This window comes from Oryctolagus cuniculus, chromosome 1, assembly GCF_051225735.1.
Source record: "Oryctolagus cuniculus isolate XC-2025 breed Fujian yellow rabbit chromosome 1, ASM5122573v1, whole genome shotgun sequence".
Lineage (NCBI taxonomy): Eukaryota > Metazoa > Chordata > Mammalia > Lagomorpha > Leporidae > Oryctolagus > Oryctolagus cuniculus.
Window position 1 is genome coordinate 17,674,595 of NC_142867.1, and position 27,629 is coordinate 17,702,223.

A 27,629-nucleotide genomic window follows, 5' to 3' on the forward strand; every position below is an offset into this window, starting at 1 on the left:
CCTCATGGCCACTGCCAGACGTGGAACTGTAGGGGATCCTCAGACTCCAGGCAGGAGATGTCTCCAGTCTTGTCCAGTCCTTCTTAGATGAGGAAACTGGAATAAAGAAGGAGACTGACCCAAGGTCAGGTAGGATGAAGGCAGAGTGCAGCCCTAGGTGCCCCGATTTCCCGTCTCCTATTCGCCCTGTCTTGCCTTACTAAATCATCTATTTCTCTTCCCGCATCACCTTCCTCCTCATGAGCCTCCTCACGGCATTTTTCACCTCGGCATTCCTGAAGGAGTAAATGACGGGGTTCAGGAGAGGTGTGAGCACCGTGTAGAACACAGCGACTATCTTGTCTGCAGCAAAGGTGACACAGGGCCTCATGTAGACAAAGGAGCAGGGGATGAAAAACAGGCTCACAACCACCAGGTGAGAGGCGCAGGTGGAGAGAGCCTTGCGCCGCCCTTCTGAGGTGTGGCTCCGCAGGGAGTGCAGGATCACCGCGTAGGAAGCCAGCAGCACAGCGAAGCTGATCACCGAGATGGAGCCGCCGTTCACGATGATTAGCAGGCTAATCAGGAAGGTGTCGGAGCAGGCCAGCTTCAGCACCGGGTGGACATCACAGAAGTAGTGATCAATGATGTTGGGGCCGCAGAAGGGCAGCTGGAAAATGAGGAAGGTTTGCCCGAGAGAGTGCAGCAAGCCCCCACCCCAAGCCGCCCCCACCAAGAGGCCACACACTCTCCGGTTCATGATGGAGACGTAGTGCAAGGGCTTGCAGATGGCCACATAGCGGTCATAGGCCATCACCGTCAGAAGGAAGATCTCGGTGCCTCCAAAGAAATGGAGGAAAAATATCTGTGTGAAGCAGCCCTTGAGGGAAATGGCTTTCCTCTTGTTAAAAGGGTCAAAGATGAGCTTGGGAGCTGTGACAGAGCAGTAACAGATCTCCACAAAGGACAAGAAGCTGAGGAAGAAATACATGGGGGAGGTGAGCCCTTTGCCAGCCATGACGGTCACTATAATGAGACCGTTGCCCAGGACGATGGCCATGTACATGAGGAGAAGCATCACGGAAATGACTTTCTGCACATTCCTGTCCTGGGAAAATCCCAAGAAAATGACTTCAGTCACATTGCTTGTGGCGGCCATGTTTTAAAGCACAGAAGCTAATAACCTGAAATCATAGAAAACAGTAATTTTTTATTCTCAATAATCAGACGCATTTTCCTTTGGCTTTGGGTTCCCTCTTTGCCTTGGGTTCGCCTAGAACATGTACTCCATGAGATAAGTAGATACATGAGCACCCATCATGGCTTGATATCATGCCCAGGCTAGGACTTGACTTGGTAGCTGTGCAGCCTTGAAGCACTTTGTCTGACTCAGGTACATGCACTCACTGGTTTTTATCCTCACAACAGAAAGGAAAGGACACTTTATGGAGAAAACAAGGCTCAGAGAGGTTTAGCTACTTGCTCACAGAGCTCATATTGGAACTGAGGTCTGTATTTTTCAAAATGAAGATGTTTTGGGGAGTGATCATTTATCCTAGTGGTTAAGGTGCCCTTGTCCCAAATCAGGATACCTGGGTTCAGTTGCCAATTCCCACCAATGTAGACTTTGGGAGGCAGCAAATGACAACTAAAGAAGTTGGGTTCCTGCCACAAATATGGGAGATCTGGATTGTGTTCCAAGATCCTAGTTCTAACTCCGATCCAACAGTGGCCACTGCAGGCATTTGGCACGGGAACTGGAGAATCAGAGCTCTTTCTTTGTGTGTCTGTTTCTCTTCCTCTTCCTCCCCCCTCATTCTAAATACTTATTAATTTTAAAATGATAATGATTGGGGCTGGCATTGTTGCACAGTGAGTTAAGCTGCCCCCTGCAATGCCACCATCTCATATGGGCACTGGTTTGAGGTCCTGCTGCTCTACTTCCAATCCAGCTCCATCTTAATGCACTTGGGAAAGCAGCAGATGTTAGCCCAAGTACTTGGGCCATTTCATCCACATGTGACCTGGATGGAATTTCAGGCTCCTGGCTTCAGCCTGGCCCAGCCCCAGCCATAGCAGCTGTTTGAGGAGTGAAACAGCAGACGGAAGATTCATTCTTTCTCTCCCTCTCCCTCTCCCTGTCCCTCTCCCCCTCCCCTTTCCTTCCTCACTCCCTCCCTCTCTGTAATTCTGATTTTCAAATAAAATGAACAAATCCTTTTTTAAGAAATGTTTATGATCCCTCTACATTCCTACTCACGTGACATCATGAGGAGTAACTTACATTAGTTGCAAAATAGCAACTTCAGATCAGTCTTGGCTTATACCATGGAGTGGAACCAATATTTTGCAGTGAGTGACACAGTTGCTCAACCCCTTATTCAGCAGTCTATGAATTCCTAATCAGACTCCCTGATATACATAAGGGAAACGGTGAGGGAGCAAAAGGACAGAGTTGCCAAACTTCAGCCACTCACCGAAACAGTCTGTCTCAACAGTCTAGGGACCAATGGCTAAGAAACAATTCAGAAGAAAATCAAGTGCCATTTCATAACACCCTATTGTTCTATGTGGCTTTCCCGGCATCCTTAAATCAGAACCTCAGAGCACAGCAAGTCTATAAGCCTCTGAGCTGGGTAGAACTGCTTCCTGAAACAATTGTATGTTAAGAGACCAGCATGCACTGTAGAGGGCATTGCAGACAGGAATTCATTTAGATGCTCTTGCTGCATCAGGCAGGCCTGACACCCATCTTTGCTCCTGCATATTGGCTGCCTCACCCATGTCCCCTCCTCCAGACCCACCTCCAAAGACAGGGGTTGAGGACCAGTGACTGTGCCCTTGCCCCCTGTTTAGAGCTGCTTTCTTATGCCTAAGCAGGGAGTCCAGTTAATTACACAGGTTACAGAATGATTGGGGTTGAGGACTTGTAGCATTCAATGTAGAAAGTTCATTCCAAGTCATACCACAAGGCAGGACTGATAAGGATGCTCTTATTATGGAACTACCATAAAGGACCCTGCAGAAATGAGAGACGCAGTAGAAGCGCTTACACTTTGAAAATGCAGATGTCAGTTCAAACAAGAGGTGTATGACCTTGGACAAGTGATGAAGCCTCTCTGAGCCTCAGTTTCCATATCTACAAAAGATACAAGACTATCGAATCATTGTTGAGTCCTCCCCTGCCTCCCTACCCAGCCAACCAGTCGCACACAGGGTGCTTGGGCAGAAGGGTTTCACCATTGACAGGAAAAATGACTCCCTTTCTGGGTGAATATTTACTGTGAAAATTAGCTTGAAATCAAGTGCACTGTATTTCTAGAATTTCTTGTAGATGTGGGGTATCAATGAAAGTGGTACTCTCAGAGCATTTAAGAACTTTTAGTCTTTAGATTTTAAAAAATGAGGCTTTTATTTTAATTCAAGGCTGTTGCAGTTTAGCAGTAAGAGGAATATACAACTACAACATAATGATGAAATGTTCTTAAAGACTTAAACAGATTTAGAACTGAAGAAAGAAAAGGAGAAAACATTTATTGAATCTCTGAGTAGAACTAGAAAACATTTGAGATAATATTATAAAGAAATCATCAGACCAGTGAATCATTAACAGGGATGGCAACTTTTTTATCTTCAGAGTCCAAAATAATTTTAATTCTGACTGTTTTATTGTCAGGGCCAAAGAAAAACACTCTGAAAGATAAGAATGTTTTCTTATTGGACAGTAAGTTAACTGGACAGTTCCAAGCTTTTCAGTTAAGAAAACCTAAAATAGGGGCTGGTATCATAGCACAGAGAGTTAAGTCACCACCTGCCATATGGGCACCCGTTTGAGTCCCGGATGTTCCACTTCAATTCAGTTCCCTGCTAATGCACCTTGGAAAGCAGCAAAAAATGCCTCAAACTCTTGGGCCCCTGCCACCCACATGGAAGACCTTGATAGAGTTCTAGGCTCTTGGCTTCACTTGGCCCAGCCCCAGCCATTGATGACCATTTGGAGAGTGAACTAGTAAATGGAAGATATCTCTTTATCTTCTCTCTTTATCATCTTCTCTGTGTGTGTGTGTGTGTGTGTGTGTGTCTCTTTCTCTCTCTCTCTCTTTCTCTCTGTTTGGAAGGGAGTGCACGGACTCCTTTTCTTTCAGAAGAGGAATCCAGGGCCCAGATTCCCACAAGTTGGTATGCAGCCTGGACTAGATTCAGGTTCCATGGCTTCTGTCCAATACTTGCTCCACTGCCTATCTCATTCATTGACTCATCCCCCAGGTGCTCATGCAAACCTGGCTTCCAGAATGGAGTGAGAACACGGAGAGAGAAGAGAGTTCATAACAAAGACAAAGCCAAGAGAGAGTAAGACCTGGAAAAAATGAACAGTAAGAAAATTAATCACATGGTCTACTTCAGTGACTCACTTGTCTTGAGGTGCAAGTTCTACCCAGACAACCTGGGCAGAGGCTCCAGGGAAGACAGTATCGGCTGCCAAGGAAGGAAACCTTTGCAGGCTTTGCCTTGGGGATGTGAGAGCTTAGCTCTAGCACTTTGTCACCACGGGTCAATTATTCTCTACCTGCTTCATATACATCTGTTATGTCTCTCTCTAGAGAAAAAAAATGAATTTCTAAAGGCTGATGAAGCAACTCTTAGGAGGAGACTTCAAAAAGTATAGAAAAATGGAAGTAAAGGATAAGCTTATTTGAATGGAAATAATTTTTAAATCCATGGATAGTTTCTTCACAATGAACATTTTCCATGAATTTTATGGAGTTCCCTCAGACAGCCTCAGTGACCCCTTGCGCAGAGCTGGAACACAGTGGGTGCCAATAAGTGGTTTTGGTGTAAATCTCCAACCTCCCATCAGCTGCTACATCTATTTCAAAGCCACACTAACACTGGGTATATCCTATAAACAGCAGAGAGGCTAAAATATTTGGGAGGAGAATGTCTATCCTCAAAAAATAAGCTCTTCCTTTTGAAACTAATTCCAAGCATGCACTAGGAGAAAATAAATGAATGAACTTACCTTGAATATTGTTTGTTGCCTTGATTCTTAACCTTATCTTCTGGATCTCTTAGATTCACTTGAACAAAGTCACCCCAGAAAAGTAGAGTTTTATTCCACTAACAAATCTAGAGACAAAATGAGTGTACTAGTGTCACTGGTTTCAAATTTGGTGATCCTGGTTCAAGATTGCTCCTTACTAAAATTTCGGCTTCTGTGTAGGCTTATCTCCATTCAGGCTTAAATCAAGTGAATGACGTTTCTCCTACAAAACACAGATATGAAAATATATTTAGACAGGCTCCTTGAATGTTTAAAAAGAAACATTCTGTGTAGGCTTATCTCCATTCAGGCTCAGATGAAGTGAATGACATATTTCTCCTATAAAACATCAGATATGACAATGTATTTAGACAGGCCCCTTGAATGTTTCAAAAGAAAATTCCTGAAAAATATCTCAGCAGTTGATTGAAAACCAGCTTTGCAAACTATTCCATACTGGCCATGTTGCCAGTTTGTTTTGCCAATTTATCTCAAGTGAGAACGACTCTAACATCTATGCTAAGCCAATCTATAAAGTAAATTTCTCATTCTGTCATTTAAGAGGTATCATAAATAGGCATAAAAGGTAAGTGAAAATGAACAGGATGATGTCTGGGGTTTGCTGAAAAACCAAGCAAATCTCAGAAAGGTTCCCGTGTGTGGACAGATGTGGAAAGCAAGAGAGACGCCAGTGAGTGGAGCCAGTGTGTATCAAAGATCCCACTGAGGGGTCCGCACATCCAGGGTAAGGGCTCAAGGAGTGTAACTGACTCGGAATCTGTCCTACCCAGCAAAGGCACTGCCAAAGATGACCTTCCCATATGGACTCACCACGTGCCATAAACATCGCCACCTCCACATTCCAACTCCAGAGCATACTGCCTTTCTCTAGAAAGCTGTAGGGGAAGGTAACAATTCTAAAAGGAGAAATGAGAGAGATGTCTCCTAAACTGAGAGGCCTGAAGCATTTAACGCCTATAAAAACCACAAACTGAGATCTGGGAATTCAATTCCCCAAACTTTGCAGACATCCTCTGTCTGGGGAGTTTCTGAGAAGAACAAAAGTCAATTTTCAAAGTGCTGCAGTCAGAGGTTAAGGAACTTAGCTCTAATTAATGTAATTATAAAGCAGAAACTTCTACTTGTCCCCTCATGATCAGCCCCTTCCTGTTCTGGCCCCAAGAGGTTTCCCCCTCCATTGCCAACTAAGCAGCAGTAGATAATCCAGCCTCACAAACCCTGCTATTCCCAAAACACACATCCTCATGGGTTCCTGTTGGCAATGAAGTCGATGTGTTCCAAGAAGATTCTAACCAGGTGGACCTCAGCCACTGACGCACAAACCTTGGGTGTCTGAACTGCAAAAGTGTCTAGACGTGGAGCTGCCTTCAACCTCATCTTGTATAACTGTTTCACTTTACAGATTAGAAAGCAGCAAAAGATGAAATTTATTTGTATTTTGGTTGCATGGATAAACCAGCTGTCTTGTTTGGGCCCCTGTCACCCACACAGGAGACCTGGAAGGAGCTCTTGGCTTTGGCCTGGCCCAGTGAACTAGCAGATGAAAGATTCTCTCTCTCTCTCTCTCTCTCTCTCTCTCTCTCCTTCTCAAATAAATTTTTTAAAATAAAATAATTTTTTTATTTTATTATATATTTAGTAAGAAGAAAAAACACTTCTTCAACAGTAGAGACAAGATCGTAAATAATAATCAAATCTCAAAATGCCAATTTCATTCATATGCATTATATTTTTTGAACTCTACTAGTTACTGCAGATCAGAGAAGACATATGTTATTTGTCTTTTGGGGATTGGCTTACTTCACTAAGAATAAAGGTTTCCAGTTGCATCCACATTTTTGCAAAAGACAGGATTCATTCTTTTTATGACTGAGCAGTATTCCATTGTATATATATGCCACATTTTCTTTATTCAGTCATTGGTTAATGGGAATCTGGAATTCAGACTAAACAGTGTAAATTTTATTAAAAAACTAAAATTAAAAAATGTTGCCCATTTATACATGCATGGATTTGTTTCTGGGTGCACTATGCTGTTCCATTGAATTCAAAATGTGGAAAAATGGAATTAAAAGACAAGTTTATTTTGGTGTAACAAAATTTGAAATGTGCATAGTTTTTCATAATACACTTATTTTTAAAGATTTATTTATTTGAAAGACAAAGTTACAGAGAGAACGAAAGGCAAAGAGAGAGAGAAAAACACACACAGAGAGAGGGAGAGAGAGAGATCTTCCATCCGCTAGTTCACTCCCCAAATGGCTGCAATAGCCAGAGCAGATGTAGACTAAAATAAGGATCCAGGAGCTTCTTTCAGGTATCTCACATGGGTACAGGGGCCCAAGCACTTGGATCATCTTCCATTGCTTTCCCAGCCACATTAGCAGGAAGCTGAATTGGAAGTGGAGCAGCCAGGACTCGAATTGCACCTATATATGATATCAGAATCATAGGTGGCCACTTTACCTGCAACACACAGTGCTGACCCCCTTATTATACATTTTCCATGAGCTGTTTAAAGTTGCTTCATGTGTCTCTTCTTGCAATATCTATACTATTCTAAGTGACACTCTGTAATATATTTTCAAATCAGGATATACGAAGCCCCTAGTTTGAAATACATATATTTTGATCAGCAGTTTCACTGCTATGATAGCTGTGCATATTTAAATAAGGTTGTTCTTGTGACACAATTTGAAAACAATCTAACTATCCATCAGTAGCAGACAATTAGTATAATATAAATGATGATACAGGATCATGCTTTCAATGAATGCTTCAAAACTATAATAAAAGAATGAGGAAAGTGTCCCTAATATAGAAAAATCTGAAAAATGTAATATTAGGTTAACAAAGCAAGTTTCAGATCCATGTACACAGTTTATTATTATCCATGTAACGGTAGAAGTAAACGAGAAATACAAATTAAAATTGTATTTGCATAAAGGAACGCTGAAAGAAATACAGGAGACAAAAACTAAAGGGGAAGGGGAAAGTAATGGAATCTAACTGTTTACTTGTGCTCTTTTCACTGTTTTAAAACTATTATGACTACAGTAGAATACTACAACAAGTTCATGAGATGGATTTAAAAGTTGTATATTTGGTGTAAAAACATTTTTCAATCCATGCACAGATTTTTTCATAATATGCATCTTTCCATGAAACTTTTAAAGATCTCTTGTATTAAATGTGTAGGATTATTTACACAAAAACAATTGAATTAATCAGAAGAAAAAATAGTTAATAGATTTTTCCATGTATAAATGTATAGTTCTTAATATTGAACACTTTATAAATAAGACTCAAAGACAATTAAATGCAAAAACATTTACCACAAAAATCAAAGAAATGAAAGATAAACAAGATTACCTATTTAATTTTCAAAATATTTTAACTTTTTTGTAAAATAATCCAATTTACAGAAAAAAGTGCAATAATAGTACAAAGAACTCTTGTATCCCTTAAAGAAAAATTCCCCAAATCAGTGCTTTTCCACATTTTCTTTATTAGCCATTCATTTTCTCAATAAATACATAGATAAGTAGACAAACATATGGAATTTTTTTCTTATACAATGGAAATAAGAAATGGCCAAAGGTTTCAAGTTCATAATTATTTGGGAAGTCTAGAGATCTAAAGTATGGCATGAAGATGACATGATTCTATCTATAGGGGATCCAAGAGATACCAACAAGAGATTATTGGAACTCCTAGAAGAGTTTGGTAAAATAGCAGGATGTAAAATCAACACACACACACACACACAAAAAAAAAAAAAACAACAACAACAACCTTTGTATACACAGACAATGCCACAGCTGAGAAAGAATTTCTAAGATCAATCTCATTCACAACAGCTACAAAAAAAAAATACAATGGGATAAATTTAACCAAGGATGTCAAAGATCTCTACAATGAGAATTAAAAACACTAAAGAAATAGAAGAAGACACAAAAAATTGGAAAAACTTCCATGTTAATGGATTGCATGCATCAATATCATCAAAATCTCCATTCTTCTGAAACCAATTTACAAATTCAATGTGATACCAATCAAAATACTAAAGACATTCTTCTCATATCTAGAAAAAAATAATGCTGAAATTCATTTGGAAACACTGAAGATCCCCAATAGCTAAAGCAACAGTGGATTAGTGTCCTTTTTACCCCACATTTTCACCAGAATCTGTTGTTAGTTGATTTCTGTATGTGAGCCATTCTAACCAGGGTGAGGTGAAACCTCATTGTGGTTTTGATTTGCATTTCTCTGATGGCTAGGGATCCTGAGCATTTTTTCATGTGTCTATTAGTCATTTGGATTTCTTTTTTTGAAAAATGTCTGTTAAGGTCCTTGGCCCATCTTTTTATTGGGTTGTTTGTTTTGTTGCTGTGGGGTGTCTTGATCATTTTATAGATTCTAGTTGTTAATCCTTTATCAGTTGTGTAGTTTGAGAATAATGTCTCCCATTCTGTTGGTTGCCTCTTCACTTTCCTGACTGTTTCTTTTGCTGTAAAGAAAATTTTCAATTTGAGGTAATCCCATTTGTTTATTCTATCTTTGATTACCCATGCCTCTGGGGTCTTTTCCAGGAATTCTTTGCCTGTTCCAATGTCTTAAAGGGTTTCCCCTATAATCTCAATTAATTTCATGGTGTCGCAATGTATCTCCAGTTCTTTGATCCATGTTGAGTGGATTTTTGTATAAGGTGTAAGATAGGGGTCTTGCTTCATACTTCGACATGTGGACATCCAGTTTTCCCAGCACCATTTGTTGAAGAGGCTGTCCTTGTTCCAGGGGTTGGTTTTAGGTCCTTTGTCGAATATGAGTTGGTTATAGATGTTTGGATTGATTTCCAGTGTTTCTATTCTGTTCCATTGGTCTATCCATCTGTTTTTGTACCAGTATCAGGCTGTTTTGATTATAACTGCCCTGTGGTATGTCTTGAGGTCTGGAATTGTGATGCCTCCAGCTTTGTTTTTATTGTAAAGGATTGCTTTAGCTATTCGAGGTTTCCTGTTTCTCCATATGAATTTCAGCATCATTTTTCCAGATCTGAGAAGAATGTCTTTGGTATTTTGATTGGTATTGCACTGAACCTGTCAATTGCTTTTGGGATAATGGACATTTTGATGATATTGATTCTTTCAATCCATGAGCAGTCCACACATCAGACTCATAGAATGACTAATGCCCTAAACAGCAATCTGACCTCAGAATTAGCCCTTAAGGCATTCAGGTCTGGATGAAACCAGACCATGCATTTCAGGCATGGAAAGCCAAGACACTGCAGCAAAAAAAAGAAGTATGTACTTTTCTCTAAAGGGAAAAGAGACCTTCCACTATGCTTATGGCTCTCTCTAAACACTGATGGAGATCGTCAACTCAAAAGGCTTCCAAAGCTTTGGCAGCTTATGTTAAAAGCTTCATGTCATACATAAGAGTGTTCATTATTAAATCAACAACAGGAGTCACTGTGCACTGACACCCCATGCAGGACCTCTGTCCTCAATGAGTTGTACTAAGAAAATTAACTGTAAAACTTGTTCTCAACCAGTTCTTTATACTTTGTGTGGGGGGTGGGTGCAAATTATTGAAATTTTTACTTAGTATAGAGTTGGGCTTCTGGATATAAAGATAATTAAAATGAATCTTAATGAAGAATGGGATGGGAGAGGGAGAATGGAGGATGGGAGTAGGGATGGGAGAGCGGGCATGAGGGTTGAAGAACCGCTATATTCCTAAAGTTGTACTATGAAATTCGTATTCATTAAATAAAATATTTCTTAAATAAATAAAGTAAAGCATGAGGACTCTACTAACTATTCTTGTATTGTATACAGAAAATTTGGTAAGAGAACAGATCTTACAAACTTTTACAACATAAAAAGCTAACTGTGGAAGGATATGGTTACATTAATTCTCTTGACTATACTAATCATTCACTATACATATCAAAACAACATGACACCTTAAATCTATACAACAAAATAATTTTTTGATACATTTACAAGCTGTCAACATGCTTCCCCATTACCTCTAGATACCTCCATGGGTAATCTTTCCACTTAATTATTGTTTAAATCTCTTGCCTTTACTCCTGCTGTACAAGGGCCTTTTTACTTTTTATCTGCAGAACTCATTATTTAAGATTTGACTATAATATAAATTTAAAATGTTATCTCGAAAATTAAAAAAAAATAAAGGAGAAAGAGAAAGAAAGAAAGAAAGAAAGAAAGAAAGAAAGAAAGAAAGAAAGAAAGAAAGAAAGAAAGAAAGAAAGAAAGAAAGAAAGAGAAGAGAGAGAGGAAGGGAGGGAGGGAGGGAGGAACAGAGGGAGGGAGGGAATGAAGGAAAGGAAAGCAAGAGGGAGAGTAATAGAGAGAGGTATAGTGGGAGGGATAGAAGGAGGGAAGAGAGGAGGAGAAGGAAAGAAATATTATTGGTTTTAAAATTGTATCTCTAAACTATATTGAATCTGTTTTTTGTGTTAATGTCACAGTAACATGAAAAAATAAAGCATCAGATGGTATCAAAAAAAAGAGATGTTCAAGGGAACACATTCTTGCAGTATAACTTATGTCCATGTTCTCCAATCAAATTGAAAACATACATCCTTTAAACAGTAAGTAAATAAAATAATTTAAAATAAATAAATAAATCCAAGTATATTTTCTGAGATAAACACAGTACAATTGTCAAAATCAGAAAATTAACATTTGTACAATTCTTTCTTCTACAGAGTCCCATCTCACAATGATCTTATATAATACAGAACTCAATCCAGGATCACATGTTACACATAGTTGTCATCTGTGTTTAACATGGAAAAATATTTTGTCTTTCTTTGTCTTCACACTTCTGAGGAGTGAAGCACAGAGACTTTGCATATTATTCAATTGGAGTTTGCCTTATTTTTTTCTTTCTTAGAATCAGGTTATGTCCTTTGCTAGTAATACCGCTGCAATGATATTGTGTACCTGTCCATGCATTATACTAGAAAGCACTTGGCATCAGTTTGTCTAAACCTAGTGATGTTAACTTTGTTCCACTATTTAAAATGGGGGGGGGGGAGCTATTAAAGTGACATTTTGCCTTTGTAATTAATAAATATCTTGGGGAGATACTATGAGATTATGGAAAATCTTATTTTTCATTTAAAAAGTGCTTAATGACAGTGTTTGAGAATGTCAAGAGCACTTCACAAAGGTAGGGGATTCACAGATTTACACTTTGCATCAAACGTCTTTATATTCTTCAAAACAGTAAATTCACCATAATAGGTGAGATCTAAAAGAAAATCCAAAGTGTAGTTAAAACTTTTTTATATGAGACTATTTACCATGGTGTTATTTATACTGGTAAAAAATGAGAAGCAATAGAAAACTAGAGTTTTGTAAACTTTAAGAGCTTCTGCACAGCAAACAAAATTATCAACAGAGTGAGGAAATAACCTACAAAATAGAAGAAAGTATTTGCAAGCAATACATCTGACAAGAAGTTAATAACCAGCTTATACAAGGAATTCAAATAGCAAAAACGAAGAAAGAAAACAAAAATACAACCTACAAATGGGCAGTAAATCTAAATAGAAATTTCTCAAAGAAAAACATACAAACATCCATCAGGTATATAAAAATATACTCAAAGTCATTAATCAGGAAAGAAATGCAAGTCAAAATTCCAGTCAAATTGGTTACTATCAAACAGACAAAAATAACAAGTGATGACAATGGTGAGTATGTGGAGAAAAGGAAACCCTTGCACCCTGTCAGTGGGGATGTAAAATTAGTCATTGTGAAAAATAGTATGGAATTTCCTCAAAAAGCTAAAAATAGAACTACCATATAATCAAGCAATCCCATTACTGAGTGTAATCCAAAGGAAAAGAAATCAGACTAAGAGACATCAGCAGCCCATGGTTCTTGCTACACTATTCACAACAGCTGAGAAATGGAAACAACCTCAGTGTGTGCATTCAGGTGAATGGGTAAGAAAATGTGGAATGCACACAATGAAATCCTGTCATTTTCAATAACATGGATGGAACTAGAGGTTGTTATGCTAAGCCAAATAAGCTAAGTAGAAAAAATACAAGTATCACATGATGTCACTCATATGTGGAGTCTCAAAAAATTATGATCTTGGGACCATTGCTGTGACGTAGTGGGCTATACGGGCTCCAGTTCTAGTTCCAAGTGTTCCACTTCCGATCCAACTTCCTGTTAATGCACCTGGAAAAGCAGCAGAAGATGGCCCAAGTGCTTGGGCCTGCACTCATGTGGGAAACCCAGAAGAAGCTTCTGGCTCCTGGCTTCAGATCCACCCAGCTCCAGTCATTGTGGCCTTTTTAGGAGTGAATCAGTAGATGGAAGCCCTTTCTCTCTCTCTCTACCTCTCTCTTTCTATAACTCTACCTCTCAAAGAAATAAATAAAATCTTTTTTTAAATGAGGTTTACCTACTTTAATAAAAAAAAATCATGATCTCAGTACAAGTTAGAAGTATACTGGTGGTGACAAGAGCCTGAGGAGAGAAAAAGGGGAAAGGCTGAGCAAAGAGTTAAGTTTTAACGAGATAGAAGGAAGAAGTTCTGGGATGCTATTGCACTACTAGTAGGGTACTTATAGCTAATATTAGTATAATGTAAATTTCTCTAAAAACAAAAAATTATAAAATAGGACGCTGGATGTTTTCACCAGGAAGCAATGATGGATGATTGAAGATCTATTTACCCTGATTGGACATTACACAATGTATGCATATATCAAAACATCACATAGTGCTCCATAAATACTAAAAATTTGTATGTGTCTGCTAAATTTAATTTTTAATTAAAAATAATCTAAAATTAAAAGTATTATTAAAGTACATTCATAGAAATAAATATTTTATAAGTGACTGAATGAAGTTTTTCCAGATGGACACCCCTTAGAATAACTCTAAACTAACCAGTCCTGTGATGTTGCTTCAATCCATTCAGCCCCTTAAGTTTGGACTCAGCATCACTACAGACTCAATGATCAAGAGGAACAAAGCATCTACTCCTCATCTAGTTTAAATGTCTTCATCCATAGCTTCTTCATTGCCTTCTTCAATTCAGCATTTCTCAGGGAGTAGATGATGGGGTTGAGGAGTGGAGTTATCACAGTATAGAACACAGCCACCATCTTGTCCACAGGCAGAGTGGCAGAAGGCCTCATGTAGATGAAGATGCAGGGCCCAAAGAACAAGACAACCACGGTGATGTGGGACGCACAGGTGGAGAGTGCTTTGCGCCGCCCCTCGGAACTCCGGGATCTCAGATGGAGCAAGATGACCACATAGGACGCCACAAGGACCACAAAGGTGATGACAGACAGGGCCCCACTATTGGTAACAATCAACAGACCAATAAAGAAGGTGTCTGAGCATACAAGTTGGAGCAAGGGAAGTACATCACAGAAATAGTGGTCAATCACATTGGGGCCACAGAAGGGCAAGCGGAAGATGAGAAGGATCTGGGCAAAGGAATGCACAAAGCCTCCTACCCATGTTATTCCTACAAGGACAGCACATACCTGGCGGTTCATGATCGTGGTGTAGTTGAGAGGCTTGCAGATGGCCACATAACGGTCATAGGCCATCACAGTGAGCAGAAAACTCTCAGTGCCACCAAAGAAGTGGATGAAGAAAAGCTGTGTCATGCAGCCCCACACAGGTATGGTTTTCCTTTCAGCCAGTAGATCTGAGATGAGTTTGGGGGCTGTAGTAGAGGAGTAACAGATCTCCACAAAGGACAGATAGCTGAGGAAGAAGTACATGGGAAAGCCGAGACTTCTGCTGGTCGTGACCGTGAGCACAATGAGGAAGTTCCCCAACACAATTGCTGTGTACAAGAGCAGAAATATCACAAAGCAAACTCTCTGCACCTTTGGATTAGCAGAAAGTCCCAGAAAAATGAATTCAGTCACATTGTTTGCACTAGCCATGAGTTTGCCACCAAGAGTCAACATTTGGCTGGTGTGATCTGAAATGATAGAAAACAATACCATTTTTTTACAGGATTGAATTAAATGAAAGCTCTTGCATATCTGATAAGTTTTTGAGCTCATTGAAACACAAAGATATTGAAACATAAGAGTATTTAGTTACATGAAGAAGGAAGATCATCTCAAGAAGGTATAGAGTAAGTGTTCATGTATCACATGAGGCTGGGATAAAGGGGAGAATATAAAAAATAAAGCTGTGGGTTAAAAAAAATAGAATCACCTTACAAAATACTTTTATGGGCCTAGAAGTCTATCCTGCAGACAATGGAGGTTAATCAAGAATGTTCATCATCTGCAATGTGCAACCAGTCTGTGGAGGTTGGACTCGAGTAAACAAACCAAAAGAGGAGAGCTATCATAAAGTTAATACATCCCCTCACTGGGCAATGTGGGGCAAGGAAGTGTGAACAGTCTTCATGATAGACATCTTCCAACTGCCTTTGAAGGTCTTTAACTATCTTTTACCTGAAGCTTTCATCGCACTTCTCCTTGCTTCTTTTCTACCCTTGTTTTACAGAGAAGTGTCCCCAACCTCTCCACATCCCCTTCAGAGTCATCAAAAGAGATGTCCCTGGTACTCCCCTTTGTACTCAGCATCTCCTCTTATTTCTTCTTCTTCCACTAATTCTCTCCTTCCACACTTGATCATTTGTTAACTTTGTCCCTTTCCAATCATTCAGCTCAATACATGCATAATTCTCTTTGCTAGTATCTTCACTCCTTCAGTTATATTCTTCCAGAGGCAACAAAGGTCCAGTACTCCCCCCATATCTAAACTTGCTCTGGCAAACTCTTCTCCACAATCAAGACTTCCAACACCTCATCCCATCAGCAAGACTGATTGATTTGCAAACTTTCATGACTCCATGCTAGACTTTATTCAATGTGGCTGAGCTCCACCTATATCAACACATCCCACCATATACTGCAACTCCAGGACATCTGAGACAAGGAGCCAGATGATGTCCACTAACAGCACACAGCTTCTGTCCTTCATGGAATGAATACTGGCATGAAACGGAAGGAAATCATTGACAGAATTTGCAATGACAGAAGCAAAGAGAGGGCAGAGAGTAGCCCTAAACGCTCAGATCAGCTGCAGAATTTTACCAAAAAAGTATTCACAGAAGAAAATATTTCAAGTTGTCTGGACCCCTGGGTTTCCATTCAGATCTTTTTCTAGTTGTATCTATGTGAAATTTAGAAAATGTTTTTACCTCAAAGATTTAAGGTTAAGCATATCAGTGTCATAAATTCCACTCCCTGCCTCATCTGAGGAAATGTCCCAATGCTATGCATTGCCTGGGATTTCTCTAGAGATAGAAAATCCACCTCCCCAGTCCTTACACCATCATGGAATCACAGCAAGTAAAATATGGAATTACAATTATTTTTAGTGGCCTTCTGCCTCACTGAAGTATGCACTTCCTGATGGTAGAGATCACAACTTACTCACCTCTCCATCCCCAGTGCTGCTGGAATGCCTGCCATGACATAGCATTCAAGGAATGTCAATTAAATGGAAAAATAGTGGATGTGTATCTTCCCTATCCTTCTTTTTTTTTTTTTTTTTTTTTTTTGACAGGCAGAGTGGACAGTGAGAGAGAGAGACAGAGAGAAAGGTCTTCCTTTGCTGTTGGTTCACCCTCCAATGGCCGCTGTGGCCAGCGTGCTGTCGCCGGCGCACCGCGCTGATCAGATGGCAGGAGCTAGGTACTTATCCTGGTCTCCCATGGGGTGCAGGGCCCAAGGACTTGGGCCATCCTCCACTGCACTCCCTGGCCACAGCAGAGAGCTGGCCTGGAAGAGGGGCAACCGGGACAGAATCCAGCGCCCCGACCGGGACTAGAACCCGGTGTGCTGGCGCCGCAAGGCGGAGGATTAGCCTAGTGAGCCGTGGCGCTGGCTTTCCCTATCCTTCTTAACACAGCATTTGATGCATTCTAGGTTTTCAGTAAATATTGAAATACCAAAGGCCCCTAAAGTCTGAGTCCATGACTTCTGCAGCCTTCAGTCCCAGCACTAAGACTGTGCATGCCTCAAAGATCAGACCAGCGTATGAGCAATTTGTAAAATGCCACAAGCTGCCTGGAATTATCCACTTCACTTTCCAAGTGAAATCAAACACCACATGCAGAAGACGTTCAAGGCCACAAAACTCACTGTGGTGTTTCTGTGGCTTTGCTGTTCTCACCACAGTCACCTTTTCTGTCCTTATCACAGAGATGCAAATATCCTGAGAACAGCTCCTGGGTTCAGTTTCCCAATTAGCCAATCAGGAAGGACTGAGGCAAGGCTGAGAGCCAGAATCGTAGGAACTGCTCCTCCTGCGACCTTAGCCTTGAGAATGAGCCACTGGAGTCACAATTACACCTGAATAAAAGAAAAACAAAATTGACTTGCCTCCCAAGTGTTCGTGAACCCTGGTAGCTCAGTCTTAAGTTCACACTGCTTAAGAGACACCAAGGGAAAAGGCAGGATCAGATGAGAGAAGGTTAGTCCCCAGAGACCTCATCCTCTCCCTAATCAGGAAGACTATTTCATAGGAATACGGACCTCAAAATCTTTGTAGGGAACAATTCAAAGTTGTAAGAAAACCCCAATATTTTTGTAGGAAACTTCAGAAATCAGTAGGAAATTTGAACAAATTCACCAAGTAGTCACACAGCACTTAACTCTTTGTGGTGCTGTTCAAATATCAATGATCTATAGCTCCTGCTTATGCTGCACTTAATCATGTAGTTGAAAGGCAAGTGAGAACATTCAAAAAGGTTGGTCCAAGGAACAAGGGCCACAAGTGCCAGGAAACTAAAATAAGATTTCTCCTGGCCTCAAGTATGAGTAAGGTTTTCAACAAAAGTTGATTTTCCCCCCAAGAAGACACTTGGCAACGTGTGAAGACATTTTCCATTATTGTATAGGGATGGTATGAAACATCCAACAATTCACAGGACAATTCCCCACAGCAAAAAAAAATATTCTGAACCAAAGTGTTAATAGTGAGTGCTGCTGTTGAGCTCAGTTCACGATAGCTAAAACATGGAATCAACCTAAATGCCCATCAACAGAAGACAGGATAAAGAAATTATGGGATATGTACTCTATGGAATGTTACACAGCGGTAAAAAAAAAAAATCTGGTCATTCACAACAAAATGGATGAATCTGGAAAACATCATACTTAGAAATAAGCCAGTCACAGTGAGATCCCAGTGGAAAGAACAGGTCTTCAAAGAGGGAGGTGCCTTTCTCTGAAGGGAGGAGAGAACCTCCACTTTGACTATGACCGTGTCTAAACAAGATAAGAGTCGGAGAACTCAAGGGGCTTCCATAGCCTTGGAAACTCATGACTGGTGCATAGGGAGATTACTGATGCCATAAACAGGAGTGTCAATTTGTAAAGTCAACAACAGGAGTCACTGTGCACTTACTCCTCATGTAGGATCTCTGTCCTTAATGTGCTGTACACTGAGGCTTAATGCTATAACGAATACTCAAACAATATATTTCACTTTGTGTTTCTATGGGGGTGCAAACGATTGAAATCTTTACTTAATGTACACTAAACTGATCTTCTGTAAAAAAAAAAAAAAAAAAAAAAAAAAAGAAATTATCAATTCCCAACTTGACTCTCACTGGGATTAAACATGACAATAGGTCTGATCTGATTTCATCATCATTTAAAAAAAATCATCTATTATTTTTCACTTTATGTTTCTGTGTGGGAGCAAACTGTTGAAATCCTTACTTAAGGTATACTAAGCTGATCTTCTGTATATTAAGATAATCGAAAATGAATCTTGATGTGAATGGAAGGGGAGAGGGAGTGGGAAAGGGGAGGGTTGTGGGTGGGAGGGACGGTATGGGGGGGGGGGAGCCATTGTAACCCATGAGTCGTACTTTGGAAATTTATATTCATTAAATAAAAGATTAAAAAAAATAAAATAAAATAAAACTCTTCCAAAAATAAAAAAAAAGAAATAAGCCAGTCACAAAGGGAAAAATATCATATGTTCTCCCTGATCTGTGACAACTAATGAAGCACCTAAAAGGAAACCTGTAGAAGTGAAATTGATACTATAGGAAGTAATGATTTGAACAGCCCTTGTCTTGACTGTCAAGGAACAGTTTTTTATTTTATTTTTTTACTGTTTTCTTTTTCTACTTAATACCATTGGTTGAACTCCTTATTTAATACAGAATTATTCATAGGTTCTTGAATCCAGTTGAAAATAAATTCCAGTAAAATAAGAGTGGAAGTAAGAGAGGGCCACATTTCCACAAACTTACCCCTAAGGGTAAAGCTAAAAACTTGCCATAAGACTCTAAATCCCATTAAGCTGGGTGGTAAAAATGCCATCTTAAGTGTTAAACTGATCATATTAAATATTAAAGTGATCCTATAGATAGGATTAAGTGATCATATAAATAGGCTCAAGTGTCTGGTAATAATAATAGATACAATTAAAAAGGAGAGAATGTTCCAACATGGGAAGCAGTTCACACAGCAGACTCATAGAATGACTAATGCCCTAAACTGCACTCTGACCTCATAATCAGCCCTTAAGGCATTTGGATTTGGCTGAAAAGCCTATGAGAGCATTTAAGGCATGGAAAGCCAAGACACTATGACAAAAAATAATCTACACAAAGGATCGCTGAGAGTGAGATCCCAGTGGAAAGAAGAGGCCATCAAAGAAGGATGTACTTTTCTCTGAAGGGAACAGAGAATTTTCACTTTGCTTATGGTCTTGTCTAAATACTAACAGAGTTTGTGGACTCAAAAGGATTCCACAGCCTTTTCAGCTCATGACAAGAGCCTTGGGTAATCACTGACATCATAAATAGGAATGTCTGGCTGGCACCGCGGCTCACTAGGCTAATCCTCCACCTTGCGGCGCGGGCACACAGGGTTCTAGTCCCGGTTGGGGCGCCGGATTCTGTCCCAGTTGCCCCTCTTCCAGGCCAGCTCTCTGCTGTCCACTCTGCCTGTCAAAAAAATAAATAAATAAATAAATAAATAAGAATGTCAATTATTAAATCAACAACAGGAGTCACTGTGCACTCACTCACCATAAAGGACCTCTGACTTCAATGAGTTGTACTATGAGAATTAACTGTAAAGCTTGTCTTCAAACAGTACTTTATACTTTGTGTGTCTGTGTGAGTGCAAACAGTTGAAATCATTAGTATAGACTTGGCCTTCTGTATATAAGGATTATTAAAAATGAATCTTAATGAATAATGGGATGGGAGAGGGAATAGAGGTGGTATGTGAGTGGAAGAGAGAGGGTGGGTACAGGGGAAAGAACTGCAATATTCCTAAAGCTGTACCTATGAAATTTGTATTCATTAAATAAAAGCTTTCTAAAAATATAGTGCTGTTGTTCAGACGACATAATCAAAATGAAGCAACATTTGCTCTGAATTGATGATCATTGAAACTTTGTGTTGGGTATACAGAAATCCATTAGGCTTCTTTTATTACATCTAAACATACTTTAATTTTATGAAAAGAGAAGTTTTTTTAAATTCCATAACTGCTATTTATGAAATATGCTATCCACAAGTACCATTAATTCAGCTTTGGTTAATATTAGAGTTGAAAAAATGGATCTACTATAAGACTTAGCCATCCCACTTCTGGGAATATAGCCAAAGGAAGTGAATACAGCATATGAGGGGCCAACAATGTGGCATAGCAGGTAAAGCCACTACTCTGTTGGTTTCCTCTTCATGTTAATGAGTTTTTCCTTTGCTGTGCAGAAGCTTCTTAGCTTGATGTAATCCTCTTTGTCTACTTTTATCTTTATTGCCTGTTTTGTTTAGGTCTTATCAAAGATGTCTTTGCCTATGCCAGTGTCTTGCAGAGTTTCCCCCACTGTTTTCTTATAGTAATTTGAGGGTATCAGGTTATATATTTAGATATTTGATCCATTAAGTTGATTTTTGTACAGGGTGTAAGCTAAGAGCTTTGTTTCATATTTCCATATGTGGAGATCCTAACTTCTGAATAACATTTGTTGAACAGAGTGTCTTTTCTCAAAGGGGTGATTTTAGCTTATTTGTCAAGGAATAGTTGGTTGTAGATGTGTGGATTAATTCCTGGGGTTTCTATTCTGTTCTATTGGTCTATATGTCTATTGTTTTGTGCCATTACCAAGCTGCTTTGATTATAACTGCCCTGTAGTATGCTTTTTCTGAAATTTGATATTGTTATTCCTACAGCTTTGTTTTTGTTGTTTAAGATTGCTTTAGCTATTTGGGGTCTCTTGTGTTTCCACATGAATTTAAGGTCATTTTTCTAGACCTGAGAACGTCCTTAGTATTTTGACTGTAATAACAATGAATCTATAATTTACTTTGTGTGGTTGAATATTTTTATGATATTAATTCTTCCAATACTCAAACATGGAAGAGGTTTCCACATTTTTGTGTCTTCTTCTGTTTCTTTCCTAAATGTTTTGTAATTTTCATCATGGAGATCTTTCACATCCTTGGTTAAATTTATCTCAAGGTATTTGAAATTTTTTGTAGCTATTGAGAATAAGACTGATTTTACGAGTTTTTTCTCAGCCATGTCATTGTGTATGCAAATGATATTGATTTTTGTCTATTCTTTTTATAAGCTTCAACTTTGCCAAACCCTGATGAGTTCCAATAGTCTCTTAGAGGAATCTTTTGGCTCCCTCCCATACACAGGAACACATAATCTACAAACAGAGATAATTTGACCTTCCTCTTTTCCAATTTCTAACCATTTGATTCTTTGTTCTTGCCTAATGGCTCTGACTTTCAAAACCGCATTGAGAAGTAATGTTGAAAGTGGGCATCCTTGTCTGGTTCCAGATTTTAGTGGAAGTGCTTCCAATCTTTCCCCATTCAATATGATGCTGGCTGTGGTTTTGTCATATATTGACTTAATTCTCTTATGATATGTTCCTTCTATGCCCAATTTCTTAAGGTTTTTATCATGAAATAATATTGTATTTGACCAAATTCTTTCTCTGCATCTATTGAGATAATCGTGTGGTTTTTATTCATCAATTTGTGAACTGGAAAGGAAGTTCCATCATTCCATAATAAGATGTGTGGAGGCTGGCTGCAACAGTCAGAGAAATTTATGGTCCCCACTAACTTTTTTTAAAAAGATTTATTTTATTTTTATTTGAAAGATCAAGTTACAGAGAGAAGTAGAGACAGGGGAAGGGGGTTTTCCGTCTGCTGGTTCACTCCATAAATGGCCACAATGGCCAGAGCTGAGCCTATCTGAAGCTGGGAGCCAGGAGCTTCTTCCGGGTTGCCCACATGGGTGCAGGGGCCCAAGGATTTGGGCCGTCCTCCACTGCCTTCCCAGAAGCATTAGCAGAGAGTGCTGGATCAGAAGTAGAGCAGCTGGGACTCAAACTGGTGCCCATATGGGGTGCCAGTGCTGTAGACTGGAGCTTATTTAGCCTGCTGCACCACAGCACCAGCCCATTCCCACTGACTTTGGGTCCAGACAGATAAGCTGGTGGGGGCAGATTACACACTGAACTCTGTGAATGGGGAGAACATTGCTTCTTTCTCCTCCTCCTACCAAGGTGCCCAGCAACCAGCATGGGAAACATCACCTTCCCAAAATAAAGCAAGTGGAGTAAGGCCTGGGCAGTTGGCAGGAGGCATTGTGCCCACCTGACATGTTGCTCCTCTCCTCCCACCAAAGCACCATCCTCAGGTCACCAGGATGGAGCATTGACTGACCTCTGTCAAGCATGAAACTGGCTCTTCCAGAATGGGGTGGTTCTGTTTCTGAAGAGAAGGTTCACAGGGCAGAGAGTGGATCCTCAGCATCATGTGACTATGAGAACACCGCACAAAGTGGCTGTGGGAATTTGGGAATACTGTGCTAGATCTTTTGTATTTTTTTATTTATAAAAAGGGAACAAATTTCATTATTTCATACATTCCATTTTAAGAGCATAATGATACTTAACACCCTGTGCTCCCTCAATCACTCACTCCCACGCTCCCTCTTTTTTTCTTAGCTGTTTTTTTTTATTTATTTGACAGGTAGAGTTATAGACAGTGAGAGACAGAGAAAGGTCTTCCTTCCATTGGTTCACCCCACCAATAACCACCATGGCCGGCGCTGTGCTGATCCGAAGCCAGGAGCCAGGTGCTTCCTCCTGGTCTCCCATGCAGGTGCAGGGGCCTAAGCACTTGGGCCATCCTCCACTGCTTTCCTGGGCCACAGCAGAGAGCTGGACTGGAAGAGGAGCAACTGGGACTAGAACCCGGCACCCATATGGGATGCCGGTGCCGCAGGCGGAGGATTAACCAAGTGAGCCACGGCACCGCCCCCTCTTATTTGTCTCTTAATTTTTATACTTTCAGTTTTCTTTCTAATCACAATCTTAACCCTCCACTGAATATAGAATTCAATGAGAGGTAAGAATAAAAGCAGTGTTCCTCATGCTCACTTCAGCAGCACATATACTAAAATTGGACCAACACAGAGAAGATTAGCATGGCCCCTGTACAAGGATGACACACAAATTCTTGAAACATTCCATATTTTTTTTAAAAATGTTCCTCAAGAGTATATACAGGATTACAAACATTAATCAAATGTCAAAATGCCAATTAGCTCAGACACTTTACATATTTTTGTACTCTATATATTAGTTACCACAAATCAAGGACAATGTATTTTATTTGTCTTTTGGGGATTAGCTTATTTCACTAAGCATAATGGTCTCAAGTTTCATCCATTTTGTTGCAAATGATAGGATTTCATTTCTTTTTACAGCTGAGTACTGTTCTGTCTTGAACATATGCCACAATTTCCTTACCCAGTCATAAATTGATGAATATTTGGATTAATTCATATCTTAGCTATTTTGCATTGAGCTGTTATAAATATGGGGGCACAGATAATGGTTTCATATGCTGATTTCATTTCGTTTGGGTAAATTCTCAGGAGTGGAATGTCTGGGTCAAATGGAAGATCTATTTTAATATTTCTGAGGAATCTTCATACTGTCTTCCATAATGGTTATATGAATTTACATTCCCACCAGCAGTGTATTAGAGTGAGTTATTCCCTGCATCCTCAATGGCATTTGTTGGGTTTTTTTTTTCATTTTTATTTTTGGATGATAGCCATTATAACTGGGGTCTAATAAAATATCATTGTGATTTTCATTTGAATTTCCCTTATGGCTAGTGATCCTAAATATTTTTTCATGTGTCTGTTGGCCATTTGTATTTCATCCTTTGAAAAATACCTTAGCCCATTCCTTAACTGTCTTCCACAGTTGCTGGATTAGTTTCCGTTCCCACTAACAGTAGAATAGGGTTTCCTTTCCCCAACATCATCACCAGCATTTGTTGTTTGTTGATTTCTGTATGAAAGCCATTTTAATGGGGTGAGGTAAAACCTCTTCATGGTTCTGATTTTCATTTTCCTGATGGCTAGTGATCTTGAACATTTTCTCATGTGTCTGGTGGCCATTTGGATTTCCTTTTTTGCAAAGTGCCTGTTTAAGTCCTTTGTCCATTTCTTAACTGGGTTGTTTGTTTTATTGTTTTTGAGTTTCTTGATCTCTTTATATATTCTTGCTATTGACCCTTTATTAGTTGTATTGTTTGGAAATATTTTCTCCCATTCTGTCGATTGACTTCAATTTGATGATTATCTCTTTTGCTATATTCCTATTAGTCAATTTTGGCTTTGACTGCTTGTGCCTCTGGGGTCTTTTCCAAGAACTCTTTGCCTTTGCCAATGACTTGCAGAGTTTCCCCAGTACTCTCCAATAATTCGATGGTATTGGGTCATAGATTTAGGTCTATTATACATTTTGAGTGGATATTTGTGTAAGGTGAAAGGTAAGGGACTTGTTTCATACTTCTGAATGTGAAGATCCAGCACCATTTGTTTAAGAGACTGTCCTTGCTCCAGGTATTGATTTAGCTCCTCTGACAAAATTGATTTGGTTACAGATGCTTGGATTGACTTCTGTAATTTATATTCGCTTCCATTGATCTACAACTCTGTTTTGATACCAGTACCAGACTGCTTTGATTATAACTGCCCTGTAGTACATCTTGAAATCTGGTATTTTTATGCTTCTGGCTTTGCTTTTGTTGTATAAGATTGTTATAGCTATTTGGGGGTCTCTTGACCTCCAAATTCATATGGGTTTCCATATGAATTCCAGCATCATTTTTTCTATATCTGAGAAAAATGTCATTGTTATTTTGATTGGCGTCACATTGAATCTATAAATTGCTCTCAGTAGTATGGACATTTTGATGACATTGGTTCTTCCAATCCATGAGCATGGAAGACTTTCTATTTTTATGTGTCTTCTTCTATTTCTTTCTTTAATGTTTTGTAATTGTCATTGTAGAGATCATTGACATCCTTGGTTAAATTTTGTCCAAGTTATATGATTTTTGTAGCTATTGTGAATGGGATTGATCTTAGAAGTTCTTTCTCAGCCATGACATTATCTCTGTGTATACAAAGGCTACTGATTTTTTGTGTTGATTTTATATCCTGTTACTTTATCAAACATTTCCATGAGTTCTTATAGTCTCTTAGTGAAGTTTTTTGGATCCCCTATATATAGAATCATGTCATCCACAAATAACAATAGTATGACTTCCTTTTTCCCAATTTGTATCCCTTTTTCTTTTTCTTGCCTAATGGCTCTGGGTAAAACTTCTAGGATTATACTGAATAGCAAGGGTGACAGTGGGCATCCTTGTCTGGTTCCAGATCTTATGGGTAATGCTTCCAACTTTTCCCCATTCAATAGGATGTCGGTTGTTGGTTTGTCATAAATTGCCTTGGTTGTGTTCAGGTATGTTCCTTCTATACCGAATATGCTTAAAGTTTTTTTCTTGAAAGGATGTTATATTTTATCAAATATTTTCTCAGCATATGTTGAGGTAATCATACATTTTTTTATTCTGGGAAAATGAAAAGTGCATGGGATATTGTTGGGTCTTTGGGAAATCACTGAGCCCAACTCCAGAATCAGAATTTTCAGAATGCTTGGAACAGACGTCACAGAGGGCTCCATGCTCATACTGTGGAGCACATAGATTATTTGTGCAGTTCATGCACCTGATTGAGTACTGGATGTAGGCACAATGAAGTGCACATGGGCACAATAGGACAGAGGAGGTAATTACACCAGTCAAGATGATCACCCTCTCTTCCTAAAGACTATCAAGGATATCTACCATGCATAACTGGGGCGTTATTCTGAGCTTTTGCTACATTTACAAATCCTAGCCACAGATTCTGCACCATACCCTTCACACACCTCTGGATATCCCCTGAAGGTGCAGCCATTCCACTATGCCCAGAGGCACACTCCCAAGAAAAAGACTTCAGAGGAGATATCAACTGTTTCTCCAGGTGCATAAAATTAAGTGTATAAATACAAGAAACATAAATAAGGAAGACAATATGACTCCCCAAAAGGAACACAATAACTTCAATATTAAACTCTGAACATGTGATTAATGAAATTCCTGAAAAGTAACTCAAATAAGTGATTGTAGAATTACTCAGAAACACAGAGACAGTCACATGAGTTAAAGAAATCTGTGAATGACATGGATCAGAAATTCTGACAGAAAATAGAAATATTAAAGAAAAATCAAACTGAAATATTACAAATGAAGAATTCAATATGTCAAATAAGGAATATAATGGAAAGCCTTAACAACAGACTCAGTGAGGCAGAAGGAAGAACAGCTGTGCTAGAAGACAAAGTCTTTGAATTATTTCAAAATCAAAACTGCCTAGTATTGGCAAAAATAGACATGTACATCAATGGAATAGAATAGAAACTCCAGAAATCAACTCACACATCTACACAACCTTGTCTTTTTAAAGAGGAGTTAAAATTAATCCCTGGAGCAAGGACAGTCTCTTCAACACATGGTGTTGGGAAAACTGGATCGCCACGTGCAGAAGTATAAAACTAGAACCCTGCATTACACCGTATACAAAAAAAAAAACTCAAAATTGATCAAGGACATAAATTCAAACCAATGCCATCAAATTATTAGAGAACATTGGTAAAAGTATCCAAGATATTGGTGTAGTCAAAGACTTCTTGGAAAAGACCCCAGAAGCACAGGCAATCGAATCCAAAATTGAGAAATGGAATTACATCAAGTTGAGAAGTTTCTGCACTGCAAAAGAAACACTCAGCAAAGTGAAGATGCAACTGACAGAATGGGAGAAAATATTTTGCAAACTATACAACTAATAAAGGATTAATAATCAGAATCTACAAAGAGATCAAGACACTCCACAACAACAAAACAACCCACCCAGTTAAGAAATGGGCAAAGGACTTGAATAGGCATTTTTTTTTGAGAGGCAGAGTGGACAGTGAGAGAGAGAGACAGAGAGAAAGGTCTTCCTTTGCTGTTGGTTCACCCTCCAATGGCCGCCGCGGGCAGTGTGCTGCTGCCAGCGCACCCTGCTGGTCCAATGGCAAGAGCCAGGAGCTTCTCCTGGTCTCCCATGGGGTACAGGGCCCAAGCACTT

At 39.3% G+C, this 27,629-nt stretch overlaps 2 protein-coding genes and 1 non-coding gene across 3 annotated transcripts; 1 reads left to right on the top strand and 2 right to left on the bottom strand.

Moving 5' to 3' along the window:
• Window positions 1-208: 208 nt before the first annotated feature.
• LOC100357116 (olfactory receptor 4X1) lies at window positions 209-1,138 on the bottom strand. Its single transcript, XM_002709107.4, has one exon. It carries the CDS (start codon window positions 1,136-1,138, stop codon window positions 209-211), a length of 930 nt encoding a protein of 309 aa, XP_002709153.1.
• Window positions 1,139-14,081: 12,943 nt separating this feature from the next.
• Window positions 14,082-15,011, bottom strand: LOC100356858 (olfactory receptor 4X2-like). Its single transcript, XM_002709106.1, has one exon. It carries the CDS (start codon window positions 15,009-15,011, stop codon window positions 14,082-14,084), a length of 930 nt encoding a protein of 309 aa, XP_002709152.1.
• An 8,513-nt stretch (window positions 15,012-23,524) lies between these two features.
• Window positions 23,525-23,631, top strand: LOC127484979 (U6 spliceosomal RNA). The gene has a single exon (XR_007912184.1). It is a non-coding gene; the product is annotated as a U6 spliceosomal RNA (small nuclear RNA).
• The last annotated feature ends 3,998 nt before the right edge of the window (window positions 23,632-27,629 follow it).

Bases quoted from the DNA above. Each gene is read 5' to 3' on its own strand.
- LOC100357116 (XM_002709107.4), bottom strand. From the start codon at position 1,138: ATGGCCGCCACAAGCAATGTGACTGAAGTCATTTTCTTGGGATTTTCC.
- LOC100356858 (XM_002709106.1), bottom strand. From the start codon at position 15,011: ATGGCTAGTGCAAACAATGTGACTGAATTCATTTTTCTGGGACTTTCT.